This window comes from Telopea speciosissima, chromosome 2, assembly GCF_018873765.1.
Source record: "Telopea speciosissima isolate NSW1024214 ecotype Mountain lineage chromosome 2, Tspe_v1, whole genome shotgun sequence".
Classification (NCBI taxonomy): Eukaryota; Viridiplantae; Streptophyta; class Magnoliopsida; order Proteales; family Proteaceae; genus Telopea; species Telopea speciosissima.
Window position 1 is genome coordinate 14536119 of NC_057917.1, and position 27608 is coordinate 14563726.

General features: G+C 35.8%; 1 protein-coding gene across 1 annotated transcript; it reads left to right on the forward strand.

The window, feature by feature from the left end:
* The first annotated feature begins 3809 nt into the window (after nt 1-3809).
* LOC122649762 (amino acid transporter AVT1C-like) lies at nt 3810-22972 on the forward strand. Its single transcript, XM_043843004.1, has 12 exons — nt 3810-4027; nt 5255-5595; nt 10782-10996; nt 12072-12095; nt 13175-13355; nt 13873-14092; nt 14471-14606; nt 15789-15808; nt 16004-16149; nt 16768-16811; nt 16951-17013; nt 22752-22972. Exons 1-12 carry the CDS (start codon nt 3843-3845, stop codon nt 22845-22847), a joined length of 1671 nt encoding a protein of 556 aa, XP_043698939.1. The 5' UTR covers nt 3810-3842; the 3' UTR covers nt 22848-22972.
* The last annotated feature ends 4636 nt before the right edge of the window (nt 22973-27608 follow it).

Here is a 27608-nt window from a genome sequence, read left to right on the forward strand (position 1 = left end):
ATAGAATTCAACCATTATGTTTTGTCATTTTAAAATAATTTAATGTAAAATAAAAAATGAACAGTAATGATGCAAATCAAAAGTTTAAAAATGCTAAAACATAATGGATAAATTATATCATTCCAATTAGAATATTAAGCTTATGATGATTTGATTTTAAATTAAGTTGTACCATCACCTTTTACATGATTTAAAATGCTTTATGAATACACATGATCCAAATAAAATATAAAAAAAAAAAAAACATAACATTGAATCATAAATTCTCAATTAAAATCTTTTTCTAGACTTATAAATTTGGGGCATTTTGATCTTTATATCACCATATGTTAACATGTATTAACACCATTTGCGTTTAAGGTATCCCAAATAATATTTTTAGACGTTAGACACCATAGCAATAGATACCCTTAATGTGAGGAAGTAAATGTAATTTACCTTTTTTTTGTTTATATTTGCCCTAGAACTATTTAAGCTCACAAGATATTTATTACTAAAATTCCAATTTCATGGGAAAAATCATCTTCAAAGTAAGACATTTGATAAATTGAAACATTAAGTATTAGAGAGAGAGAGGCAGAAAAAAAAAAACCATATGATTTGTGAAGGCCTATTTGAAATCTAAACAATCAAAATATGCAAGCATTGTCCTCAGGTTTCTATTGTTGAAGTTAATGAATTGACCTCATCCATATTTCTCGAAGATTGCATAGCTTAAGAAATCTTTATGTTGGAGGATTTCAATTCAACGATGACCTGAATAGGACATCAGCTAAAATGTGTGGGTATATTATTGGTATGTTTTTTTAGGTGCTAGTATTATTATTGCAGTGTGTGGGCAATTTACAAGGGAGGGGGATCGTTGTGCTGATGGCGTGCAATGGAATTCCCACAACAAGCCTAGGGGAGCACATTTTGTATAAAAAATATAATGTTAGAAAAGAAAGAAAGTGTGGAAAGATGTTACTCACCAATAGTGTGTAGATCATTTTCCATATTCATAAAAAGGATGGTGGGGGTTGCTACATTCACATTTTTTAGTTTATCCTATTACCATTGACTTGCAAAAATTAATGAGATTTCTCTATTTCATTCAAAAATACTAATCCATTCTTATCCATATCTACTTGAAATATCTCCCAAATTCACTTAAAGGGGGTTGCTACATTCACATTTTTAGTTTATCTTATTACTATCGACTTGCAAAAATTAATGAGATTTCTCTATTTCATTCAAAAATACTAATCCATTCTCATCCATATCTACTTGAAATATCTCCCAAATTCACTTAAAGGGGGTTGCTACATTCACATTTTTTAGTTTATCCTATTAGTATTGACTTGCAAAAATTGATGAGATTTCTCTATTTCATTCAAAAATACTAATCCATTCTTATCCACATCTACTTGAAATATCTCCCAAATTCCTTTTCTGTAAGTCCATAACTTCTTTCTACTTTATGTATAGATTCCAATCTAATGCTCTTTCTCATTCTACCCAACTAAGGTAGAGATATATGATAAGGAACGAGGAAGGAGAAGATTTATCTGAAATTTCTTCCTAATCACTTTCCTATAATTCCTCAATCCTTTTCTACTTTTATGGATTCTAATCTAATATCCTCTCTCTCTCTCTCATTTCATCCAACTAATAGAGGCGTAAGGAAGCTAAACAATGAGAGATTTATGATAAAGAGAATAAGATAGAAGATGGATTGTGATATGGTTGGGAGCATTACTTAATTTTGGTTTTGACTTTGAGGTACTACTTTCAAACTTAAATTGTGACAAGATAATCTCTCTCTCTCCCTCCTAAATCTCCAAGCAACGAATGGGTTTTTTTTGTTAGTTTGGTTTTTAAAGAATAATTTTTATTTTTTTGGTAAAAGAAAGGTATATTATATTTAAGGAATGCATTCTTTGTTCGAGAGTGTGCTCCTTGTGCCAACGCAAGGGCCAATGAGAGTACGTGCAAGAGGAAGCATCAATAGGGGCAGGATTTTTGCCTTTCATGGGTGGGATGATCATTTCACACCATCATGTATTTAGGTGCAGGAGCCATACTCCCGAACAGAAGACCTTGCAATGAGGATTTAGAAAATTAGAGTGGTGCAATAACATCAACATGGATGGCATTTTTTTATTCCGAGAGGTGGGGTGGTAATTTCTCACTCTTGTGTCTAAGCCAAAGAGTCACATGAACTCATACCATTCTTTTTCCATACAAAAAGGGAGGATTTTTTGCAAATACAATGTAAGAAAGAATATGCATGCTCAACCAATGAGGGTTTAGAAAATAATGTCATCTATGTGGGGTCCATATGGAACCGACATGATCAGAAAAATATTATAGAATCTATACCAGGGCAGTAACAATCTTAAAGAATAATTCCCCTCCAATGACATTAACCAGCATCAGAGTCAATCCACACCCCATGGATGATGTGAGATGACTCTAATGGTTAACATCATTGAAGAGGATCTAGACCAAGGTTCGTAATCCAGGTATCGGATTCGGGTTCGATCATGGCCAATACCGATCTGATATTGATCCGAATCATTCAAAATCACCTTGGATGGGTAAAAAATGTCCAAAAAAACCAGATTTTATTGGATCGGAAAAAAATATTAATAAAATACTAAAAATCGGTATGGATTGGTAAAATTTTCAAAAAAACAAAAAAAAACAGGTTAAAATCCCCAAAATATTAGTAAAAAACCCCAAAAAATAATGAGTATCGGATCAAATCTACCGATCCAACTGAGTTGACCAATCTAGGAATACATTGCCAGATCAATCTAATCTCAGGATCGACCAAGGCCGGATTGGATGCCGATCTCGATCCAATCCGGCCTTGATCGGTACCAATCCGATCCGACAATCTCGGCTGATCCCCGATCCGAGATACGAACCTTGATATTCTGTACTCTCAATCTTATTCACTTGTATAAGATACAATCAGACAACCCCTGCTATTAAACGCGACGGACGTCATAGTGCAGAGCAGGAGAGAGAGAGAGAGAGAGAGAGAGAGAGAGTTCTCGCTTTCTCTACGAGGGAGTCAGCCAGTCAGGTGCTTCTGCGAATCACGGTTTCCTCGCTTTTCAGAGCCTCTTAATAACGATTTCCGCCCTTTTCAGAGCCTCTTTCTACGCATCTCTTTTAAGCGACATTTCTTGTTCCCTTGCCTTTTCACTTTTCAGAAGTTCGGAAAACGGATAAACTCATGATCTGGAATTCGCGCTCTAGAGATTTAAATTTTAGAGAGTTTATCAGACCAGTAGACAGTTTTTAAGATCGTAATTTCTACTGCAGATCCTTTTGTTTTTTCTATAAGAAATTCTTCGTATCCTCTACTCTTTTTTCTATCTCCGTGATTCACGAAGCTTCTTTGCTCCGTAATCTGCAATTTTAGATTCCTATTTGAGCTTCAACTTCTGATTTTGAGGATTAATTTTCATTTTCAGTAGTCTCTGAATCTATTCAATCGAAGTTTCCAGAACAAGGCGATCCTGGAGATTCCGCACCAGTAGTCACAACAGGTGAAGCAGATTTTTTCGATTCTTAGTTTTTATTTTGAGCTGTCGATTCAAATGCATTTACATACAGATTTCCCGTCCCAATTATCTTTATTGTTTCCATAGATTTTTGGTTTCTTAAACGATATTGTAGTCTCAGGACTGGTTTCTTCAGAGTTCAGATCCTAGTTTTGTTTACCTTTCTTAAATTGTAACCTTCCTCCCTGGTTCCGCCAAGGGAGAAGTGAGATTCACTCGAAGACAAATGAAGATGTTTGCGATCTTTTGCAGGAAGCGAGAAAGGCCTTTTCAATCGAAAATAAAATGCAAAATTCAGTTTCGGAGCAGAGTTTTTACATCGAGAGCGACGAAGAAGACGTTGAGAAGGCGTCTGAAAAAGAGGGAGATGATGGCAATGATTCCGACTGTTCCGATGCTTCTTCCATCGACGAAAACCGCGCACAGAACCAGACCAGTTCTTACAACATTTCATGGCCACAAAGTTACAGGTACACATATAGCTTAGCTTCTCTCTCTCTCTCTCCCTGCTTGTCTTATGCTCTGTTTCTGTCTCTCTTTTCCATGAATCTTAGATTTTAACTTGTTTAGATGCACTAGTTTATCGTTCTTCTTCGCTAAACCTTATTCTGAAATTGTTTTGCCGGGAACGGTAATTTTCTGAAACCATCTAATCTGACTGGTCTTTTCATTCCAAAAGGTAACCTTCTTTTCGTTATAGTAGTCTTTTGTTATATGGGACAGTAGAAACTGAAAAACCATCGAATAGTGAAGTCGCTTTACAATTGGTGGGGGGACCTTTCCCTGTTCCCTCCTCTGATTCAAGTTCACATTCGTGAACTGTTCTTCGAAGAAAGATAATAGCCATTAAAAAGAGAGCAGGCCCATGGAGCAGTCAATTTCTATCACAATATGAGTACCTCTCGTGAAATCAGCTGGAATCGGTCTGAATTGGATTGAACCCTAAAAAGTAAGTATGAATTGGGCTATATGAACCAATATCCGAAATCCTTGTCCTCGAACCTAACTTGAGTTTTGAGATCTTCAGATCATTTGATGCCCCAATTCTTCCAAACATGTATTTCTGAACCTAAATTGAGTTTTGAGATCTTCAGATCATTAGGAGGGAGTGGGATCATCAAATTATCAGATTGTATTAGTACAAATCTTATTGGCAAAGGCATTATGATCTGTTTACTCTTTCTTGAATCTTCATAGCCAATTAGCCGCATAATGCATAGAACTGGGAGAAGGAGCTTTTGGTGTGGATCAAGTATTGGATCATTGGACCACACGAGTTTTAGGCTGCATTTGGTATGCATTCCATGTCTCATCGAAAATGCGAAATCGACCTAGAAGGCATTCTAGGAATACAAACCAAACAGAGGCTTAACACGTCAAGAGTGGGAAATCGGCCTAGAATGCATTCTTACCAAACAGAAGCTTAATGTGTTAACAACTCGCCACCCTCTGATCCTAGTTGAATATAAATGGAAAGTATTATAAAGTAGCACATGAAATTCGCAATTACGACATTCAAGCTATACCCTTTAAGAAGATTCCGCCTTATTTAAACTAAATGGGGTTAGCTACATAGATACTCTTTTTATCAATCAATTCTATTCAAAGGCTAAGTGTTCTTTTATTTGTTTGCCTTTTCTTACATCGATTACTTTAATTTGAGATTTATTAACACTTTTTTTCCATTAATTTGTCAGGCAATCCATCGATATGTATAGTAGCATACCTTCTCCAAGTATTGGGTTTCTTGGCACTCCTACATTGCAAAGATTAAGCAGCTCTTTCCTTTCATCTTCCCTAACAAGGAGACACACTCCTGAAATACTCGCTGCAATAGTAAAGCCCTTATTACCCGCAGATGAGAAGCAGCAAGAGCAGCTACAACAGCAACGCAAGAGTTCTCATGCTCTGCTTCCTCCTCCCATTCCTACAAAGAAGCCTCCAGCCAAGAAGATATCTTCTGACCAGAAACCATCCAGGGTCTCTCATGAACTACCTCTGTCTCGACAATGCTCTTACGGACAAGCTGTGCTAAATGGTGAGTTCCAACTGTCCACTTTTGACATTTAGGCTGTATTTGGTATGCATATTAGGTCGATTATGTATTTTTTACGTTAAAAACATCCATTTTTATCATCCAATAAAGCAAAATCGACCTAGAATGCATACCAAACACAACCTTAATTTACATTGATCAAAATTTTCCTTCATGCACCGTGAGAGAAACACCCATGAGTCTAGGACCATTATTATTGTCCCGTATTTGTTGGAGATCCAAAATACCTTTCACTGTTCTCTGACACCTGTCCTACTGTAATAATGGCCATTGGTAAAGAAATTCATCTTTCACCATTGCTCGAAGAAAACTTGATTTATTTACATTTCTTTACAAGTAAAGTTATGTTAAGGCTGCATTTGGTTGTCACTAATTCATTTTTTATACATACAAAGTTATGTAACCTTATCAGAATTGTTAAAATACAAGAATTAAAAACGAAAGAATTAGTGACAACCAAATGCAGCCTTCAGAATTTTAGTGAGGTACCCTATGAATCCACAATACGATTATGAACAACAAAATTTATTAGTTATATTCTAATAGCTAATGTTTAAAACTATCATTAATAAAAATTTTAATTTTTCTGCACCCACGATGTGGGTTTTGGCACTTGGAGTTGGATGCCGCTCGGGTGGTATATTAAAGGCACTTCAGACATTCATAATATAGGGTAGGGGGTTTTTTTTTTTTTTTTACCATAATGAAGAAAAGATTTCTCCTAAACAAAAATATGGGAGAGGATTCTCCATACCTCCAATGTGGAGGGAATATCCCATACCACACTAATGGCGGGATACTAATCATCCATATGGGGCTTATCTGATCAAGTGAAGAAAGATAAAATAATAAAAAAATAAAATAAAACCTATGTAAAAAGAGGTACGCCACCATCATATGTCGTCTTCTCTCTTATCCCTTCAAAAAGACTCCATTGCCTTATTATGTCCAACCCTATAATTGGTGCATAATAAAAGTTGTCTTATGGTAGATTCAACCCTCTCCCTTAAAAAACAAGTAATTTTAAAACATGAAAATGGGTCCACCAATCCGATCTGATCGGATATCCATTATCCCCACGGTCAAGATAAACATTGATGTCAAGTTTAGCTTATCAATTATTAATTTTTTCCGGTAAATAGCCTATCCAGTATTCTAGTTGACTTAAATTTGGAATACCACTACACGTGGGCTACTGGGCCTATGGGTCTTTGAGAAGATGATCGACCATCCGTCGAATAACTGACAGTGGGGCCTACCGGCCTCGTCAACTTCTGGCGGCCAATCTTTCATGAGCCGCAACCCATGCTCAAGTTTTGTTTTATTTTTAAGTAGAAATTAGGGGTGAAATAGGCCGGGTTGGGCTGGGTTTTTTAAAACCCTAGCTCAACCCAAGCCCAACCCGGCCGTAGATGAGGCTGAGATTTCTCAGCCCAGGCCCAAACCTGTCAAGTTCATCTGAGCCTGGATCGGCCCTAATTGATCTTGATCGGGCTGGGTTGGGCCAGGTTGGCCCGGATTGATCCTGTTTTTGCCATTTACATCATCCTAATATCATATATATTAAAAAAAATGAGACACATGTGATTGAGTATTAATTTATTTCATACTCAATTGACTATTAGACTTTTCTTTGGGTTAAAAAACTTAGCCTAATTTTAAAATTGTAAATGTTTTAGTTCAATACATAATTAGTCTTTTTTTGGTAAATCAACAAATAATTAGATATTAAACAAAAATGCAAAATGTAAACAATAAATTTTAAAGCATAACCTAACATAGAGCCGGGCTGGGCTTAGCCGAAGCCTCAACCCTGACCCATGGCCTGCAAATTTCAACCCTAACCTGCCCTCAGGGTTGAAAAATCCATTGCTGGCCCTGTTTGGGCTCAAGGCAGGTCAGGGCAGATTTGGGCTGACAGGGTCAAACTTACACCCCTAGCACTAGAAACCCGTGCTCAAGTCCAGCACTCTAGCTTTCCGTTAGATGTTATTGAATATTGAATGTACCAATAACCCAAAACATAAAATGACCAAGCAAATAATTTGTTCTAAACTTTTGGTTACGTTTTTATTGTTTAGTTTAATTCTATTCAACGATACTATGGTCGGTTTACCTACCTAAAAAAAATGAGGAAAAAAAATCTCCAATATTTTATTTTATTTTTTGAGAAAGGGAGAGATTATATTAAGTAGATAAAGAATAGATGGATGATTGGGTTTACAACTTCCCCCTCTACCCCCCCCCCCCCCCATTTCCAAAAAATATAGGTAGATACTGGGTAGAAAATATGCAATTTTATTTGCTGGAGCATGGCCATTTAAGATGGAATTTTTTTTTAATGGACACACATAGCTTTGTCATGGAAGAGGGATATGACAAATTCAATAGTTGGATATCTAGGGAATGTTTTATATTGGTTATGTTTGAAATTTGGGTTTCTAATTCTATTATATACCTTCTCATGTTTGTCCATGAACATCTTCATAGTCCTATGCATTCTCTTGCTCTATCATGTGATTAATTTTATTTGGGCTGAAATTTAACATGTGGGTTGAGAACTTGGGGTTAACTTGTCCCAGTTTCAATGGAATCTAACTACCACATGGTAAAAGTAGGTGCCCACTGAGAATATTTGACTTATAGCGGTTTAAGAACTCTTTGTTGGGTATTTAATAGTGTCACAAGTATTTGTGATGTTTTGAAGTTTCAAAACAGATAGGAACCATCTATTTTCATGATTTTTCCTATCTAAACCATATGTTCATGCTCTGAGTAGGGAGAGTGCACAGTAATAACTAGAGTACTTGTATGCATGCATTGATATGCAAGAGATCCATGCCAATGATACTTGATTAAATTAAACTCTAAAATTTGACATATAGTAATCTAAATCATGTCCTCTCTACCCAACGGTCAATAGACGCTTTATCTGTCCATGATGCAGAATATGTGCACTGTAAAAAAATAAAAAAGCGTATGATTTGGTTATAATGGAGCAAACTTACTATTGCACCAAGGTCCACCCTCTTAGAATGTAGTTAGTGATATGGTATATAATTATGGAGAAATGAATGCAAACTAGTCGCACTCTCTCACGCCTAACTAAACACATAATCGCCTAACTGTCTTGAAAATGAACGTTTTGTCTCATGGCATTTCTGTATTTTCATGGGGGCAAGACGGTCATTTCCAAGGCAATTAGATAGTTATTATGTCTAGGTGTTGGAGCCACACCTAGAGTGCGACCGATTAACGTTCTTAAACCCATAATTAATACTTAACATTTGACTAATCCAAGAGTTATACCATTCATCCAAATTGTCAGATTGATCAAATCAATGATTTTGGACTGTCCTAAATTTTCTAACATCCCATAACAAGTCAAGTAGATGCAAACTAGAAACTTGTAGTTACAAAATAAAACCCACAAACTACACATATGTATTTATAATTCTAACTTTAGCCTTCTACCAAGAAAAACACTTTAGCCCGTTGACTTATATAATCATGGAAAAATAAAAAAAGTTGTATAATGAGTGTTTTTGGGGGGTTAAACTGTTAAAGTATAACGAGTTCATGATCCATAACAAAATCTAATTTCCATCCACTAATGTAAAATTGTCCTTCGAAGATTAGAAAAAATAAATAAAACTGCAAAATTAAGCTTTTCAGATATTCTCTGCCTCATTTAAAAAAAAAAAAAAAAAAAGGTTCATAAAGGATTAGGATTAAAAGGGTTTTGATAAATAAGGATCGGAGAAATAAAAATTATTTTTTAAAAAATTAATTCACATGGATCCGAATCCTCCCCAATGTGTCAACTGCCAACCCCTTCTAGTGTGCATCCAACGATTGGAGACACCGGACACGGGATAGCTCAACCGTTGGATGCATACCTGAAAGATTTCTTTCCAATTTGCATTGTGATGAATAAGATTCTATAGATTCGTTTCCCTACTCCCAAGGCCAAGGGCAACCTTGTCGTTTTCTATTTTTATTTTTTTTTGGTAAATTGTCGTTTTTTACTTTATATTGTGTTTGTCTGCGTTATCTTTTGGTGTTTTCACTTTTTGTAATTTTTGTCTCTACTTTCCAAGCTTTTGGGCGGGGGACCTCAACGTCCATAGTCAAGGGGAAGAAATGTTATTAGTGGGCTTATTAAAAATTAGGCTAGGTAGGCCGTTACTATTCTCCATAAAGGTGGGCCACGTTTCGAAATAATAATATTCCTTTTCGGATTAGTTTAGTACAATGTTAAACACTAATGAGTATCTTTTTGTTGTTTATTTGTTGAGAGAATGTTCTCTCTGCCCCAGGCTGCACCAATACACATGGATCGGCCATTCAGGGGGTAGGATGATCATTGCGCCTACCCTCATGTATTTGACTACAACCTACGCTACGACACAGAGAACAACGTCCCTTATTTGTTTTATGGGGGGAGTGTTCTCTATGTGGGACCGGTAGGGATAACATCGTTTGCAGCAACCAATAAGAGCCCGTGTACTAGCACATTGGGGGTTGAAATTTCCTTCTTTTATGGATGCATCAGTCATTTCTTTTCCACCCCCATATGTCTGGGCATGGTCCTTGCATCTAGGGGTGTAAATGAATAGTCAAAATCTGTTTCCGTGTCCGTATTCGTTTAGCACTATCTGAATCTGTCCGAAAGCTAATTGGATGCAGATACGGATATGCTATAGCTATCCGAAAAGCTATATTTACATGTAAACAGATAAAATATCCGATCCGTATCCGTTTTCATATCCGTTTAGCACTATCTGAATCCGTCCGATAGCTAATCGGATGCGGATACGGATATAGCACTATCCGAGCCGAATCCAACCCGTTTACAACCCTAGTTCCATCCCACACAGAGAACATTTCTCCTTATTTTAAATTTTCGCATTTGCAAATTCTACTGTTTTGATTACATGGGACTTCGGAGGTGATCAAAACCTTCAAAAGAGCATCTATACTAGCAAATTTTTTGATGGTGTAAGCGGATACTCTTTTACCAAAAAATAATAATAATAATAAAAACAAACCAGATATTCAAATCATGAATCTTTTATTATTATCTTCTATGCTTTATCTATTTTAATGGTAAATCGTGAATTCTCGTTAATGTCCATAATGTCATTTGTTTCTGTTTTAAATGGCAGGCGTGAACGTTCTGTGTGGAGTTGGAATCTTGTCTACTCCCTATGCAGCGAAGGAAGGTGGTTGGATGGGCCTGTCAATACTGTTTCTCTTTGCGATGCTCTCTTGGTATACCGGTGTTCTCTTGCGCCACTGCTTAGACAGCGAACCTGGAATTGAGACTTACCCAGACATTGGCCAGGCAGCTTTTGGCACCGTGGGTCGTGTGGCAGTATCTGTAAGTCATATTCTGTTTCTGATTACTAGCCTGATTTATGTGAAACTGATCTAGAATGCATTCCAGGAATACATACCAAACAGAGCCTAGTTTTTGGTGAAAATAGAAACACCGGTTAGCCATAACCTTAGCCTTTGCATTTTTAATCAGGCTGGCTTCATTACTTACTGGTTGGACGTAAGCACCGTCACTACCAATATTGAATATTTACTCCAATAGAATGGGAAAAACTCGTTTTTTTCTTCTTATCCTTTACTTTTTTTTGTTTATTTTTTTTTTTATTAGTAGGATTGCAAGTTTAACCCGGTGAGCATGCCCGGAGTCTACTAGGGCTTGGGATGGGCTTTTCAGCCGGCGGGCTGGGCTAGGGTTGAAATTTCCATTCTCAGTGTGAGGTCAGACTGGGCCAGGCTTAGGCCTTGGGCTAACACAAACGAGGACGGCCCTATAATGATGATGATGATATAAGGTTAAAAACAAGGCTAGCCCGGCCTTGCCTAGTCCTGAAATGATAGAAAATAAGGGTTAACATGGTCAACTACGGCCAACCTGAACCAATCAGAGCTGGGCTGGGCTTGGTTGAACTCGAGAGGATTGGGCCTGGGCTGCGATATCCATGCCGGACCTCAGGCTGGCTGAGCTGGACCTGTTTTGAGCTGAGGGGACCTAGGGTTTGGCTGAGGATTTAAAGAAGATAATGAGAATAATAGTTGAGGCTTGATTCTACAACTGATGAACTGAATCAATCAATAGACAAACAGAATATTGACATTTCAATAATTTCTTAGAATTTCATTCACATAGTTAAGGCTTCTAATATGTTACTGCTTTTGGACTTGAGCTTAGTTGTGTAGTAGGCTTAGATAATGTAATCAATGGAATGAGTACATTATTCAGTCGCCATTCTTACTCTGTGAATTTGTTCTATTACTTCTTTATAGTTGACTGTTCTAAACAATTTTTTTGGGGGCGGGGGGGTTGTTGGGGGTGCATCTGAAGTCCTCTTTTTGTTAAAATTGTTGATACTAAGATGATGGCTGACACTTTTCTCTCACCTATGTTGTTTTGGGTGCAGATAATTCTCTATGTGGAACTCTATGTAAGTATACTGAACTTAATATTTGTTACTCAGTTTAATTTCTTCAAACTGCAATAAGAGTACTTCTCATTCACTTCATATCTAGGAAAATGATTTAGAAAGCACATTCTTTCGTACTTTGGAAACAGCCTCTCTGCGAAAGCAGGGTACGACTGCGAACATTATGACCCTCCCCAGACCCTGCAGTGGCAGGAGCCTCGTGTACTAGGTACACCCTTTTTTATTCTTCGGTCAATATAACTATCAGACTGGAAGTCACCCATCAGTCTAATACCAATATTCAATTCATTGGCATCATGGTTCAAGTAAGCGGAATCGGCAACAGAATCAGCCTCCACCAATTCCAATTCTGAATCAGCCAGAATCAGCCTGAACCCTAGAAATTTAGTACGAATAGGTCGATTCAAATCAGTCAGATATGAAATCCCGCCAATTCTGATTTCCTTCCTCAAACCATGATTGCCATTAATGCAGCACATTCTTATCCAGTGGTTGCTGTAAAGTATGCTCATGATTTGTGGATGACTTCTTAGCATCTCATGAAGTGAACAAGTCAGATTAATTATCTGAACTGCACAAGAATGTAAATATGTCACTTAACCTTAGAATGTGAAACAACTGCATATTAATTGAATATTTATTTGGTTTGGTGTCCATCACAAGTTATTCATGGTTCAAGGAATCAGGAGTGGATCGGTTGAATTGGCTGATTTTGATCCCGATTCCAGCCAATTCGAAATGGCCAATTCTGTTTCTTTTTCTAGGGTTCAGGCAATTTCGGATGATTCTGGATGGATTGGAATCGAAATCGGTACAGGCCGATCCTGTTGCCGATTGCTTAGAGAACAATGATGATGTTTAATGAGATCTGCACTTTTCAGCCTGATATGACTGGTTTATCAGCTCCATTCATTAGTTTCTGGAGTTACAATTATAGTAGAGGAGGACGGAGTGTCATCTATCATGTTTCCTTCCTCTTCACAATTAATTTCTCTTCTGTTTGATTTTCCATTTTCAGCATTCCTTCATTATCTACTATCACCAATCTTAAGTTTCAAAAAAACATGTTTTAATTGCAGGCTTGTTGTGTTGAGTATATAATTTTGGAGAGTGATAACTTGTCATCATTGTTTCCAAATGCACATTTAAACATAGGTGGGTTTGTGTTGAACTCCCACCATCTTTTTGCATTGATGGCAACTCTTGCTGTTCTTCCTACTGTGTGGCTACGGGACCTTAGTGTTCTCAGTTACTTTTCAGGTAAGAGCACTGATAGTCAAACTCCATGGTCAGAGCTTCATCATATAAGTGAATTTATGTTTTAACTGTTAAGTGCTAACAAGTAATAAAGTCATTTTCTCTGTCTTACAAATTAACATATGTCTCTCCTTTACAAAAATCTGTTTCTTAAAATTAATTTTACGTCTTTCTATGATTAAAAAAAAAAAATCGTTTCACTGAAATAACCATGGGTATTTGAGTGGATCTTAATTTTGATTTTATTTTAAATACATATCCATTGAAGTACCATAGAATCCAACTATGTGTTCTGGAAAAGTTCCAGATAGATGATTAAGCTGGTATCCCATATGGAGCATGTGGAGTGGTAGGCCACACCCTTATAAACTGCCCATGATACCAAATTCACTGTGCACATGAAATGTGTTTAGATTTCATGTTTAAGGGGCCACTGTATTACTTTTTCTTGGTACCTTTATCAAACTTGTAGCTCGAAGCCTTTGGACACAAATTACTAATGTGTTTTCTTTCATTCCAGCTGGGGGAGTCATTGCCTCTATATTGGTTGTTCTCTGCTTGTTCTGGGTGGGACTGGTTGATCAAGTTGGCTTTCAAAACAAAGGAACTATGCTAAATCTCTCAACCCTTCCAGTCGCCGTTGGTCTTTATGGTTATTGCTACTCAGGACATGCTGTCTTCCCAAATATTTATTCTTCAATGGCAAAACCAAGCCAATATCCATCTGTTCTCCTAGCAGCGTAAGCTTATTGCTTTCAACCATTTTATGTAACATTGAAGTTTGAAGCAAGGAAGGCATTATTTAGTTAAATTTGCATTCTCTGTGAATTCAGAAATAAGTAAATGCTCCGAAATGCCCCCATCAAAGTTCCCCCCACCTTTTTAATAGAGGGTATTATTCAAGTTTACATACCATAATTGCTGTCCCCTGTTTAATCTCACTTAGCTGCATCATCACCCCCAATGTGTGACATAGAAGGAGGGGTCGTTAACCAGCTATATTTTAACTTACCCAATTATTCCTTTTGGGTAAGGCATTGATATTTCGATATACTTTGTTACTTTTGATGTATAGCTTCTCTTCTTATTCCTCTCAGTTGTTTTAAAATGTCTTGCAGTTTTGGTATTTGTACGTTGTTGTATGCTGGAGTTGCTGTGATGGGATACACAATGTTTGGGGAGTCAACAGAGTCTCAATTCACTCTTAATATGCCCAATGATTTAATTGCATCAAAGATTGCTGTCTGGACTACGGTATGCCCCTAAAATCTTTGTATAGTCACTCTTTCTTCTTATGAATAAAAGAAGAGCCATACATTAATCTTATTATGTTGCTGTGCTTGGTATGGTTCCTTCATTGATCCCCGAGCAACATAAAGAAAACAATCTTCATCTGCTGACATGACTGTGGTCATGGAACAAGTACAATTTTGTTTGTCTTGCTGACTTGTGATGGGTTTTCTGTTGGTCTAGTGGAGAGAAATTATGAATTCTTTTGTAGTCAACTGATAGTATTGTGTACACACAGTAAATCCTTGATTTCCTTTGCTCTTGAGAAAATCTTGGTGTAGAAATTAGGTTGTAGCCAAGGTGGTACCAAACATGTGCTAAAAAAGATGATTTTTTTTTTTGGGGGGAGAGGGGTGGGGGTGGGGGAGAGCAGATTCAATCCTGTCTTCTACTCAACACACACAGACTGGTCAGGTTCTTTTTGGATCCAATTCATGCCCTATAGAGTTGTTCAGCATCATTAATTTATTTAGTTCATATATTGACTCATTAAGGAGGCCCATCAGCCAAGTTAACAAAAGTAATGCTACAGAGATCTCCCTTATCTAGGTAGTTCCTACTGTTTCCACTGCATTTGGAATAACAGAAACCATAGAAAAGCCGTAGGACAGCTCCAATCCTTAAGAGTGGTAGGACATGTCAATTAACAATGAGATACCATTTCAGTTCACAATTTTATTTGTATTTTTATAAATTTGACTGGTATCTGAAATTTTTTTTATTTTGTTTAGTTCATTAACTTATATATTTTATGTATTAGACTATTAGGTCCTTAATTTTGCTAAATAAGTCCAAAAACTTGATTTGTTAATTTTTCTAAAGAAGTCCAAACTCTTGATACGGTTTCACATTTTAGGAGACAATTCACCATGAATCGATAATCAGTCTGAGTTAATCGACTGATGATTCTGGCAATCATGATTACCCTCCCCATATTTGAATGTCTCCTATTGCTGTTATGTTGAAGGAAACTTGTCATTTCTCCCTTTCATGGGGTTAAATTTGTTGAGGTTCAAGGTTGTAAAGGACACAAATTATTGAGCACTGAAGAAAATTTAACTGAAAGTTTCATTTATCGTTTGTTGTATAAATCCATTAATCTTGAATTATGTGGAACTAATTTTTAGGGAATTTAATTCCTTGCAGGTGGTTAACCCATTCACCAAATATCCTTTTCTCTGAAACTATCAAATAATGCATACTTACAGTTCTGAAAGGTGGCACTTTGACAAAGTCAAAAGTTCTCAGATTTTAAAAGGAAAAAAAATGGTTTGTTCCAAGTTCAAATAGTGCACTTACCATCTTTTGTTTGTGCTAATAAGGGAATAGCTTATTTGGTTTTTTCCTTAACTTGATTGTACATATGCATTAACCATGACCCCAGTAGCAATGTGTTTGGAGGAACTGATACCATCAAACAATCAAAAATCTCACATATACTCAATCTTCATCAGAACATCTTTGGTGATCTCTACCTTGCTTGTGGGTCTCACCATCCCTTTCTTCGGTAAGCTTTTTTCATTTTTCCCTCATAACTCAATAGTTCAAGTTTCAAAAATTCTAATACTACCATCTGCATTAGTATGCCTTCATTTAGGAGTCAGTTTTATTGAAGTAAGAGATATTGTTAAAATGCACTCATGGATAAAAAATCTCCACTGCCCTTGGGAAAAGCTAGCACCCTGTCAAATTTTGGTTCCTATTTGACAACTTGAAATGAAAAGACCATAATGTTTTGTGGTTGTACCTTATAGTCCTGTTTTTGTCCAAATTGTAGGACTCAGATAGAACGCACCTTTAAAAAATAGCCATTAAGAGAGTGCTCAATTCCTTATAAGCTTTCACATCAAGCTATTTACATACGATATGGGCTCTGGCTCTGATACCACTTATTAGGACTTGGGTAAAAACTCACTCCTTAAACACTAATCATTAAGAAAATGGTGTCCAAGTCTTTATAAGCCTTCACAACTTATGTGGAATCATTGTTTTCGTGTGAAAGTCCAACACAAATTATATAATTACTCTGTGAATTGCAGCTAAGGCATACTCTCATGGTTTTCTAAGTAGGAAATAAGTGAATATTTTGTCAATTTGCAATTAAACCCATCTTTATCATATTCAGGTCTCGTGATGGCACTGATTGGATCAGTGTTTACAATGCTTGTGGTAAGTTTTCTTTTGCTTCCCTATAGATTTTTAATTCCAGTGGCTTTAACAATATGCCTTGTGTCATTAGATAACCATTGCAACCTATGTTATATAATTAGTTTATAATTTGATAATGAATAAATGATTTCTTTGGCAGACTTTAATACTTCCTTGTGCTTGCTTTCTAAGCATCTTAAGGGGTAAAGTGACCCGGCTGCAGGTATGGCCTTATATCTACTTCCCAAATTTAAATTAGTATTTGATCTTTAAACTACCACAAACATACTTTAAAGCCCATGTAAACCCAATGCTTAATTTAGATCTGTTGAACTCACAAAAGATAAAAAAAATCACAATTGAATAGTTAGAAATACCCATTCAAAAATATCGAAAAAAATATCTTACTTTAGAGTTATATCATGGTTTTTCTAGTTATTTTAAATGCTTTAAAAACTTAAATGTTGCAACCAGTTATAAGATAGAGTTTTATATTCGGTTGGCCTAACAGATGTACAAATTAAAAAATCAGCTTTCTGGTTAGAATTCTTTTAGTGAGGAGTTTTTAGGATATTTTTCCTTCTTTTCTTTTTGGGGAGAGGCTGAGAAATGGGTCATTATTAGTGAATTTGTAAAAAAACAAAATTATATATGGAGCATGTTCGGGTATAATTCATTTTTAAGTATAAATATATAAAATATAAATGTAATGTATGTGTGGGAAAAAGTCGGACAATTCATGTTTTTAAATATATAAGGATTTTCTTATTGTCAAATAATTTGTAACCTTACTTTTTTAATAATTTAATATAACATACTTTTTTTCTAATGAGGGTAAATATTGTCATTTCACATGTGTATTCAAAAAATGTACAAGACAATTACAACTTTGATTATGGCATTATGGTAAATTATTTTTAAATTATTTTTAAAAATCCTTTTATACCCCTAACTTAAAGAACTTTTAGGAATGATACAAGGGACAGTAAAAAGGATGTGTAAAGTTCTATATACACCTATAAAGGTGTCATTTAGACAATATATTTGTTCTTTTCTTTAAGCATAGATGTCTTAATGTTTATGTATGATATTATAATTACCTTTCACTTACACATGTATAGCTCAGCTGTATAACTAAAATATCCTTCCCACTCCTATATCAGCCATTTAGAGGAATGGATTATCAAATTAGAACCATCATTGGGTAGGTTATCCTCATAATAGGCAAGCTATCAATGCCAATCTTATAGTTCTTTATTGAAATTGACATATAAATTTTTTTTTTAAATAAGAAATATAAAATGGAGTGGGCATGGTGCTATTTAGAGATGTAAATGGATAGTTAAAAATCCGTATTTGATTCGAGTTCGTATTCGTTTATGAGGATTCGCATTCGGAAATTCACTATTCGAAAACTATCCGAATTTGTCTGAAACTAATCAAATACAAATATGGTAATCCATGTTTTCGACCGATTATTATCCTATTCGTTTAGCTATCCGATGGTATTAAAATATCCGAAATAAAATATTCGTATCCGTCTATCCGATTAAGTTGCCTTCTTGAATTTTGTATTTTATTTATATTTATAACTTAGTAGCTAGTAAGTTAGAAAATATGATTGTTTTATATATATTACTATTTGACTAAGATAGATGTTATCATATATCTATTAGAAAAACATATAAAAACAAAAAAAAAGTAGAAATACATAAAAAATGTAAATAAGACCAAAAAAAGGAATTAGGAAAGCCAAAAGTTTAGATGGAAAGCCAAAAGTCTCGATGGAAACTTGGAAAGCCAAAAACCTCTTTGAAAACTGAAATCTCGGATTCTCGGTCTCTCAACTCTCAACTCTCGAGACTCTCAAGTATAAACCTAAAGCTCAACGTTCTCTTTGCCTTCCATTCGCTGTGACTACAAATCTACAATCCCTCTCTCTCTGGTTTCATATACATATTGTTTCATGCCTTCTTGCGCACATCTTCGTTGTTACAAGAGACATCGTTCTGCATGCGCAATCACCAGTAGCAACTCTCTCTCTCTCTCTCTCTCTCTCTCTCTCTCTCTCTCTCTCTCTCTCTCTCTCTCTCTCTCTCTCTCTATTGTTTCATATGCATCGTTTTTTTCTTTATAGCATTACCCCTGATGCCATTTCTACCATTCTAATTTCTAGCGAATCCATCTCTTGGATCGTCCTTTAAAGTCCCAGAACTCATTGTTCAGATTGTCGATCTCAAGTCTGTCGGCAACAGATTTATGTGAGTTTCTATCTTTCAGATTCTGTTTTTTTTTTTTTTTTTTAACTGTATGAATCTGGTTGTTGTATGTTGGATTTGTTATTAGTCTTATCTACAGTATCACCTATTGCTTTATATTTGTTGGGTTGTTCCATATTCGGATACTGTAGATTTGGTGGGTTTTAGATCAAGCTTTTCTGTTTTATTATATTCCTTGCATTTTATGTATTATGTGATACATGATTTCAAATCGATTTGAAAAACGGAATGTAATGAAGTCATTTCTAAGAAGAAATAAAGCTCAATAAATAGAAAACAGTAAACGGACAATCGGATGGTAATCGGATAGAAACATTCGGATATTTGGTATCCATTGCTAAACGAATCGAACCAGATAATATCCGGAATCCGTTTAACAAGTCGAATTCGAATTTGGTATTGTGTTATTATATTCGGCGGATATTCGGATCAAATTAGGATAGCGCAATTGTAAACGAATTCTAAATCGGATAGTATCCAATCCGATTCGAATTTGATCCGTTTACATCTCTAGTGCTATTGAAATTTATAAACTTTTAGGCTCCAACTCAACTCAATTCTTTCCCGCCATTTAAATTCCTTCCTATTTGCCCATCTAATTTCCAATGTAATACTCGATAACACTTGTTCGTGTTCTTATTAAATCACTTCCGTTATGCAATTTAGATAAAACCATACAATAAAAGTCCTCTTACGCATAATGAACATTTCATGAAGACTATGTTAAGGTAAAATTGTTATTTTTAGAAAAAATATGTTATGACCTCGGTGAGGATGAAATGTATTTTGCAGACAATAAACTACAGCTCCTCTATTGAATTACAATGTAATTTTTGGAAAATAGACTACAAAATCCTTAAAACAAAGGATTAAGTTTCCCTTTCACCACCTGGTGAATGAAAAGTCACCATCCTAGGGTTCATAAATTCCTCCTAGATTTTAGTATCTTCCCAAAATACCCTCTCGATACCCTTTCCTGCTCTCTCCCGTCCCGTAGTGAATGGGATCCCATTACTGTGGCTGAAGGGGATCCCATTCACCGTGGCTGAAGGGAAACTCGGTCCTAAAACTAATGCCTTATCCACATATCACATATTTTGCCTTTTCTAGCGGAAGGATGGGAATTTTACTCTCCCTTAAGTCATGCTATAGCCCAACTCTTTCTTTTAATTAAAAAAACTTCTTATACGTATGCTTATTACTCAGAGATTTTCGGCTTCTGTAATTCTATCTGACATAGAGTGTGATGTGGACTCTACTGCTCTCTTAGCAAAGCCAGGACTTTGTTCGGTTGCAATAACCTCCATTAACCCCTTCCGTCCATCAAGGGAGTGGAGATGGTCTCAACTACAATCCACTTGTCTTTATAAAATCAACTTTGTGGTTAATTCTCGGAACAAACTTTATCGTCTTTTGTCCTTATAGGCTTATGTTATTTCTAATTATATGTGCTCAAAATAAGAATGATAAAATACTAAAATTTGATATTTTGTAATAACGTCAATAAAACATCAGGCACATAATGACTTATATAATCTCACACGATCCACATGATCCTAAAATATCTTGGGAGGAACCCTATGGTAAAAGGGTCAACTATCATTTTATCAGTGCCAACACATTCTATGGCTACTCGATAATCCCAAACATCTTTTAGTAACAAAATACTTTATCTCAATGTGTTTACATTAACACGCAGAGCAAGTATTGTTAGAGAAGCAAACTACAATAGTATTGTCACAGAAGACCTGTATCAGCTTTTCAATAGAAACAACCTTAAGATCTGTGACAAAATACTTCAACCATGATGCCTGAGAGACAACCTTATAACATGATAGGCAATTTTCAGTTGCTTTACACTTCTCTAGGATATTGCTCCTACAGCAAACAGAAAAAATAAAGCCTGAAGTATATTTACTTGTATCTCTACATCTAACATAATCTAAATCTGAGTATCCAATCAACTCCCAGTTACCAACACACTGTAGGTGAGTATGTGATCCTTAATGCCTTGAAGATATCTCGGCACTTTCTTCACCACTATCCAATATGGCATGCTAGGATTTCTTTGAATCCTCCCAATACTTCTATTGTTAAGGCAATATCAGATCTTGTGTATACTTGAGCATACATTAAACAGTCTAGAACATAAGCATATAGGATATTCTACATTTCTTGCCTCTCTAAGTTATTAAATGATTTTTTTCCATACTAAGTCTGTCACTTTTAACTGTATGTGTTACACTTGATGAATAGTATTTTATCCTAATATGTTATTGAACTTTATCAAGATATCCTCTTTAAGACAACTCTAAGATGTTGTTTGACATGTCTGGTGAATCTCTATGCCTAAAATATAGATGACTCCACACCTATCCTTCATGTCAAAGTTGTGTCAGGGATTTTTTTCATTTCATGCAACAACCTTATATCACTGCTGGTTAAGAGAATGTCATCCACATAAAGCATAAGAATAATGAAATTGTTTCCCTCAAACTTGATATAAATGAATAGATCAACACAATTTGCTATAATTCTAATAGAAGAAATCATGTTGTCATACTTAAAGTACAATTGTTGAGAACTTTGTTTCAGTCCATATATGATCTCTTAAGCTTGCAAACCAAATGATCTCTTTCATATGATGAAAACCCTTCATGTTGATCCATGTATACATCCTCTATACGATCACAATTCAAGAATTTCGTCTTGACCTCCATCTAATATAACTCAAGGTCAAAGTGAATACTAGTGCCGTAACAATTCGCAAGAAATCCTTTCTTGATACTAGAGAAAATGTTTCTTTACAATCAATATCTTCCTTTTGATTAAGCCACAAGATGGAACTTGTATCTCTCTATATTATCAGTAAGGTCTCTTTTAGTTTTAAAAACCTATTTGCACCTAATGGTTGAAGTTCTTTTTTGTAATTCAACAAGTTCTCATACTTGCTTCTTTGTCATAGTGTCTATTTCATCTTTCAAGGCATTAAGCCATAAAATGGAGTCTGGACTATCATGGCTTGTGAGAATGTTGTCAAATCTTCCTTTATTCTAATATCAAATTCACAATCTTTAAGGTATTCATAGTAATCACAAGGTATTATCGGTTTTTTTACTTTTAGTGATCTTAAAACCTATTTAGTCATTTTCAATAGCCTCATTTTGAACAGTAGGTTCCACAACAACTTAATCTTCAAGATGTAACTATTCATGAGATGATCCCTCATGTCACACAGATAAAGAGATTAACCCTTCAACTTCCAAATGTAGGAATGATTGGAACAATTAGTTCATTGAACTTTATGTTCTATGGCTGTACACTCCTACTGTTGCCACCATCCTCCAAATATTTGGCATTTTTAAATTTTACAATAATAGATGTATGAGATAAACAATAAAACTTGTAATCCTTAGATGTTTTGCATGAAGTTTAAAAGTGACTTCAATTGTTTTACACTACGGTTAGAGGAAGAATACACATATGATTATGTCTTGAAAGTACATTATACTCCCTATCCTTGCCAATATTTGTTATGTAGCTAAATAGTGCCAAATCGGTATCGGACAATTGGCAAAAACCACTTCTTTGTCTAATCCACGCTATCCAACCTCTTTTATTTTCTTTTTCTAAATTAACAACTCCTTTTTTCCACTAACCACTTTTTTTTTCCTCTTTATAGGTGTTATTGTGTATTTTGATTATAACAATAGGCATTGTATCATCTGCCTTCGGGACAATCTCAGCAATCTCGAAAATCATAGAGAACTTGAGCTAAAGTATCAGAGATCCTCCAACAAGAAAAAATCGCTCAGATCATGTATACTAAACATAATGACGTTCCATTTTCATTTTTGCTGCGCATTTTGGATGGTAAGAAGAAATTTTTGTTGAAAGTTAAAAGAAATAGAATATAGAGTAGTTATAATCATTTGATAATATGAAGATTGTAGCATTTTGGAAACTATTAATTGCGTTGGGGCCCAGTTGGGGTGCCCCTATATTTGTTTGAAGATCGGGAATAACAATGGAAACCTTATATTTAGTGTATCTCCTAGTTGAGGTAGGCAATCAAATTTGCCTTATGACCAATCTAGGGGTTCTTATATAGGCAACATTTGAAGTGACCAACCAATCAATCAAAGTGGTAGAAGTAATTGCTTCAGCTTGAAAGGTTCCTATTTGTGTTTTAAACTGACAATCTCTCTTCATTGCACTTGTTTGTGTCAGATAGTAGATTACACAGGGTTGAGATATGGTGGACAAATAGATCCCAATATGCTCTACACTCTTCAATTTTCATCTACCTTTGCATGGGAGGACATATAATTGAATATGAGTGAAATTTGATAGGCATCCAGTCTATATCATTCCCTAAATATCCAATGCATTGTCTTGTCATTTAGCACAAATAGGTGTACCACCTACCTGAGTATCTTTAGCTTACCCCAACAAAAATCATTTTGCCCAAAGTAAAACCATCCCACAAGATAATGGGGAAAATTACATATTCCCTTTGAAGATCCCTATCCTTCATGATCTACCATTTAAGTCAAGTGGCAGGATAATATGCTCAAATTATGGTTTAACGGGCAATGGAATCGACCTCCATCGATTTTGATTCCAATCATAGATTGAGAATTAGTCATAATTTCTTGAACCCTAAAAAAGCCCAAAATCAGTTATTTTGAATTGATCGGAATCGAGATCAAAATCTGACAATGCCAACTCTAATCTGCTGATTTGACTAATCCGCTCTCATACTACAGGCGACGGATGTGTGAGACTGATAGAGGTAAATTACATACTCTCAAGGTCTGAAAAAGGCCAACAAGTATGAACACAAAAATCGGTAGTAAGAAGGGAAAATTTGCACAACTCTTCTAGGATGCCGAGAGATAGAGAACAATTTCAACTCTTTAAGGTTGAAGTGAAAAACTCTTCTAGGTTTTCTAAGGTTGAACTCAATCTTGGTTCAAAAGAGAAAACTCATCATGATTCTAACAAAATGCACAAAGCAATTTTTATTCATCAAATTCTAGTCTCCATTACAATAAGATAAGTAGGCTTTTTATAGGCAAAGCAAAAAAAAACCTAAAAGCTCCTACGATATCTCAGCCGTTGATTTTCAAAGGCTAAGATTACATACTTAATTCCTAAGAAAATAAAAATTCTAAAAAACAAATAACTAAAAGTAAATTCTAAGGCATAGGGGTTGTTCCAATGTGCCTTGGTGCTAGTTCCATGATTGAAGTGGATGTCCCAATAGAGAAGACCTTATAATATTCTTGTTGTTTCTCAAGAGAGTTCATAGGAGAAAATGAGCTTTATGGGATAATAAAGAGACACAAGGAAGATGAAGGTCATTCACGAGCTGGACTACACATGTTCAATGTAGAAAGCATAACTCCTTCATTTTAGATCATATTCTCTCGCAGCTCTTCAAGGACCTCGCCTATTCAGGTGCAATTTCACTTCTCACATTCTCTCATTGAAAGCAGATTTCAATGGTCCCTTAGGGCCCTTGAGTTGCAGGTTCCAAAATATATTTCCAGATTTTCTTTTCGACTTTAATTAAATTGAAGATTGAAACTGCGTGTCAAATTTGAAATTTGTGGTCATCGAAGAGACGACGACGGCAACGAATCGATACACATGACAGGGGGTTTAATCTTTACCTACACAGATTGAAAAAGGCATTCTCGCCATTTTGTATTGAGGAAGACAGAATCAAACCGAGAGTCCACCAAAGAGTTAAGTTTAGGGTTTGAAATCTCAAAAAGAAACCACAGAGAAGAGGAGTAAGACTAGAGAGGGAATAAGGGAAAGAAATCACCGACTCTTCCATCTTCTTCCCTACCCCATCTCCTTTGCCATTAAGCTCTGGGTTTGTCTTTTTATTTTTTTATTTTTTTATTTTTTTATTTTTTTATTTTTTTTGGGTTTTTGGAAGAAAAACGGTTTTGTTCTTAGGTTTCCAGGGGAAGAAAGAGAGAGAATTGGGAAGAGTGATCGTGGTTTCTCGCCATCTCCGACCTTCAAGAAGTTCATTGGCAAACCTAATTTAAGTTATGATCATCTTCAAGCCACGGGGGGGGGGGGGGTTCTTGGTTCAGAGAATACAGAGAGAAAAAAATAAAATAAAAGAAAAAGAAAGAGAGGTTCAGGGATTTTTTCTGATCTTGAAGCTTGAAAGAACTCAATGATGAAATTGAAACTGAAAGTCGTTTCTGTAAAGTAGTGGGGTCATTGAACCACAAAAATCGATTCATCATCTTCGACCCAGCTGAAATCCTTTGCCTCTGAATCAACTTCCCGAATCTCAGAGGCAGCATCGATGTTGTGGATTAAATCAATGATGAAGCCATTGTGTTCAATAGAAATTCTATGTTCGATTAAAATTCCTGCGACCACTATTCCAGGTGGGGAAGTTCATGTTCATGCTCGCCTTCACGACGAAGAGAGAACGCTGTTTGTATTGCAAAAGGTTTACCCTTAAAGGGTATTATGGGGAGTTCATTATGTGGTAAGTGTAATTTCATCATTATAAAAGAATTAAGAATGACTTAACTGCACAGACCTAACAGAGTGGACTAAATCGAAATAAAGTCATAAATAAGAGATGTCTATGATATTTTGACATTTTTTGAAGGTGTTCGTGAAATTTTCCCTTAATATTTTGTTGGAAATAGACAAAATACTTATTTGTTGTTATTGCTTCTGTCACTCTTGAGTTCATGGTGAATGGCAATGTAATCTCAGCTCTTAGTTGAGTTCAGGAACAAAAGTTTTCTTTTTCAATTATAGCCTCAGATATCCTAGTTGACTACCCTTGGGTCTAACTCTCAAGATCTTAACTGTATGGAAACCACTAGCCAATGGTAAGTTCACTTGGTCTTCTGCTTGGGAGGCTATTAGAAGTCATGGTTTGAAGGACAATCAGTATACTTTGGTTTGGTTTCCCCCCTCATCTTTCTAGGCATAGCTTTATCACGAATCGTTATCCCTTCCAATTCGCTGTCCACTCCAATTTCCTTCAATTTCTCACATAAGAGTGGAAATGACCACCCTACCCCTTACCCAAACACACTGCCCTAAGGTAGCATGGTCTTTTCTACTCCTATGTGAGAAATTAGAGGAAATTGGAGCATCAACGAATTGGAGGTGATAATTATTCCCTTCATCACATGATTGGCCTTGTCCAATGCTTTGTCTACTAAAGATTGACTACTTTCTTGGGGAATGAACGTTGACCAAATTTGGTACCGGTTCTTACAACCTTCAAGTTGGAGGGAGGAAGTGAGTAGCAACTTTAATGCTACTCCATATAAATGAGGTTTATCATCTGCCTCTACCGGTTGTCATACAGAGTCCAGACCATTGGTAGAAAAGATATCAGATGGTGGGCCCAATGTTTTAGATTGGCACAACCAGGTGATGGAACAAAGGCCCTATTATTAACATTTGAGATACTCTATTTTGTTGTTTTTTTATAATGATATCACACAAACCACACATCAATCTTAAAAGTTAACCTCCTTACTTGTACAGAAGATAAACAAAGTCTGTGATACTACCATGCGGAAACAATGTTGTTCTGTTTTCCATGGAGACGATGTAATTATGAATTTGTAGTCTATCTATTTGATTTTTATTAACAAAAAAAAAAAAACCTCAAAACAAACAAAGTCTACTTGTGTTAGGCTTCAAACTTAATTGAGGTATGGGAAAAAAAACTATGTTCGCGAGTGTGGCCTATTGCCAACACTCCAATGATTCTCTTACTCTCCTCATATGAAAAGACACATATGCCCCTTGTTTTGAAGAGAGAGATAGACACATAGGAGTGCTAGGGTAGGCCACACTCTCAGACAAAAAACTATTTCCCTTGAAGTACATTTTCGGCGCAACTTATCACCATTCCGTAACGTGGTTTGAAATATATATTACATTTCTGGTGCATGTTATCACTACTCCACAAGGTGGTTTGGCCGTTTAACAAGGTTTGTAATCCAAGTATCGGATTTGGGATCAGTCAAGGCCAATAATGACCTGCTACCAATCCAAATCGATCAAAATCGATTTTGATCGGTCAAAAATAACCAAAATCCAGGTTTTATTGGATAGAGCTTAAGTCTGTCAAAAATATTAATAAAATACTAAAAACTGGAACGGATCAATAAAAAAAAATTTTAAAAAAATCAATCAAAATATCGATAAAAATATCCAAAAAAATGACAAGTAAAGAATCAGATCGACCGATCCCGGGAATGATTCAGGGAAATCTTTTCCGATTGGTCACATCTCGGGATCGATCATGACCGATACCGATCCGGCCGATATCTGCCGATCGGATGAGATTTCGAACCATGCCGTTTAGTTTACTTTAGGCTTCAAACTTGATAGAACGCCCGAAACTTTTTTACAGGCTTTTCAAAGGTAGACGCCAAGGAGTGTCAGGTTTGGAATTGCTTCATCGTTCCTTCTCTGGCTTTCATTTCAGGAGCTGTTCTACCAGAGTTTATAACCCCCTGGGTTT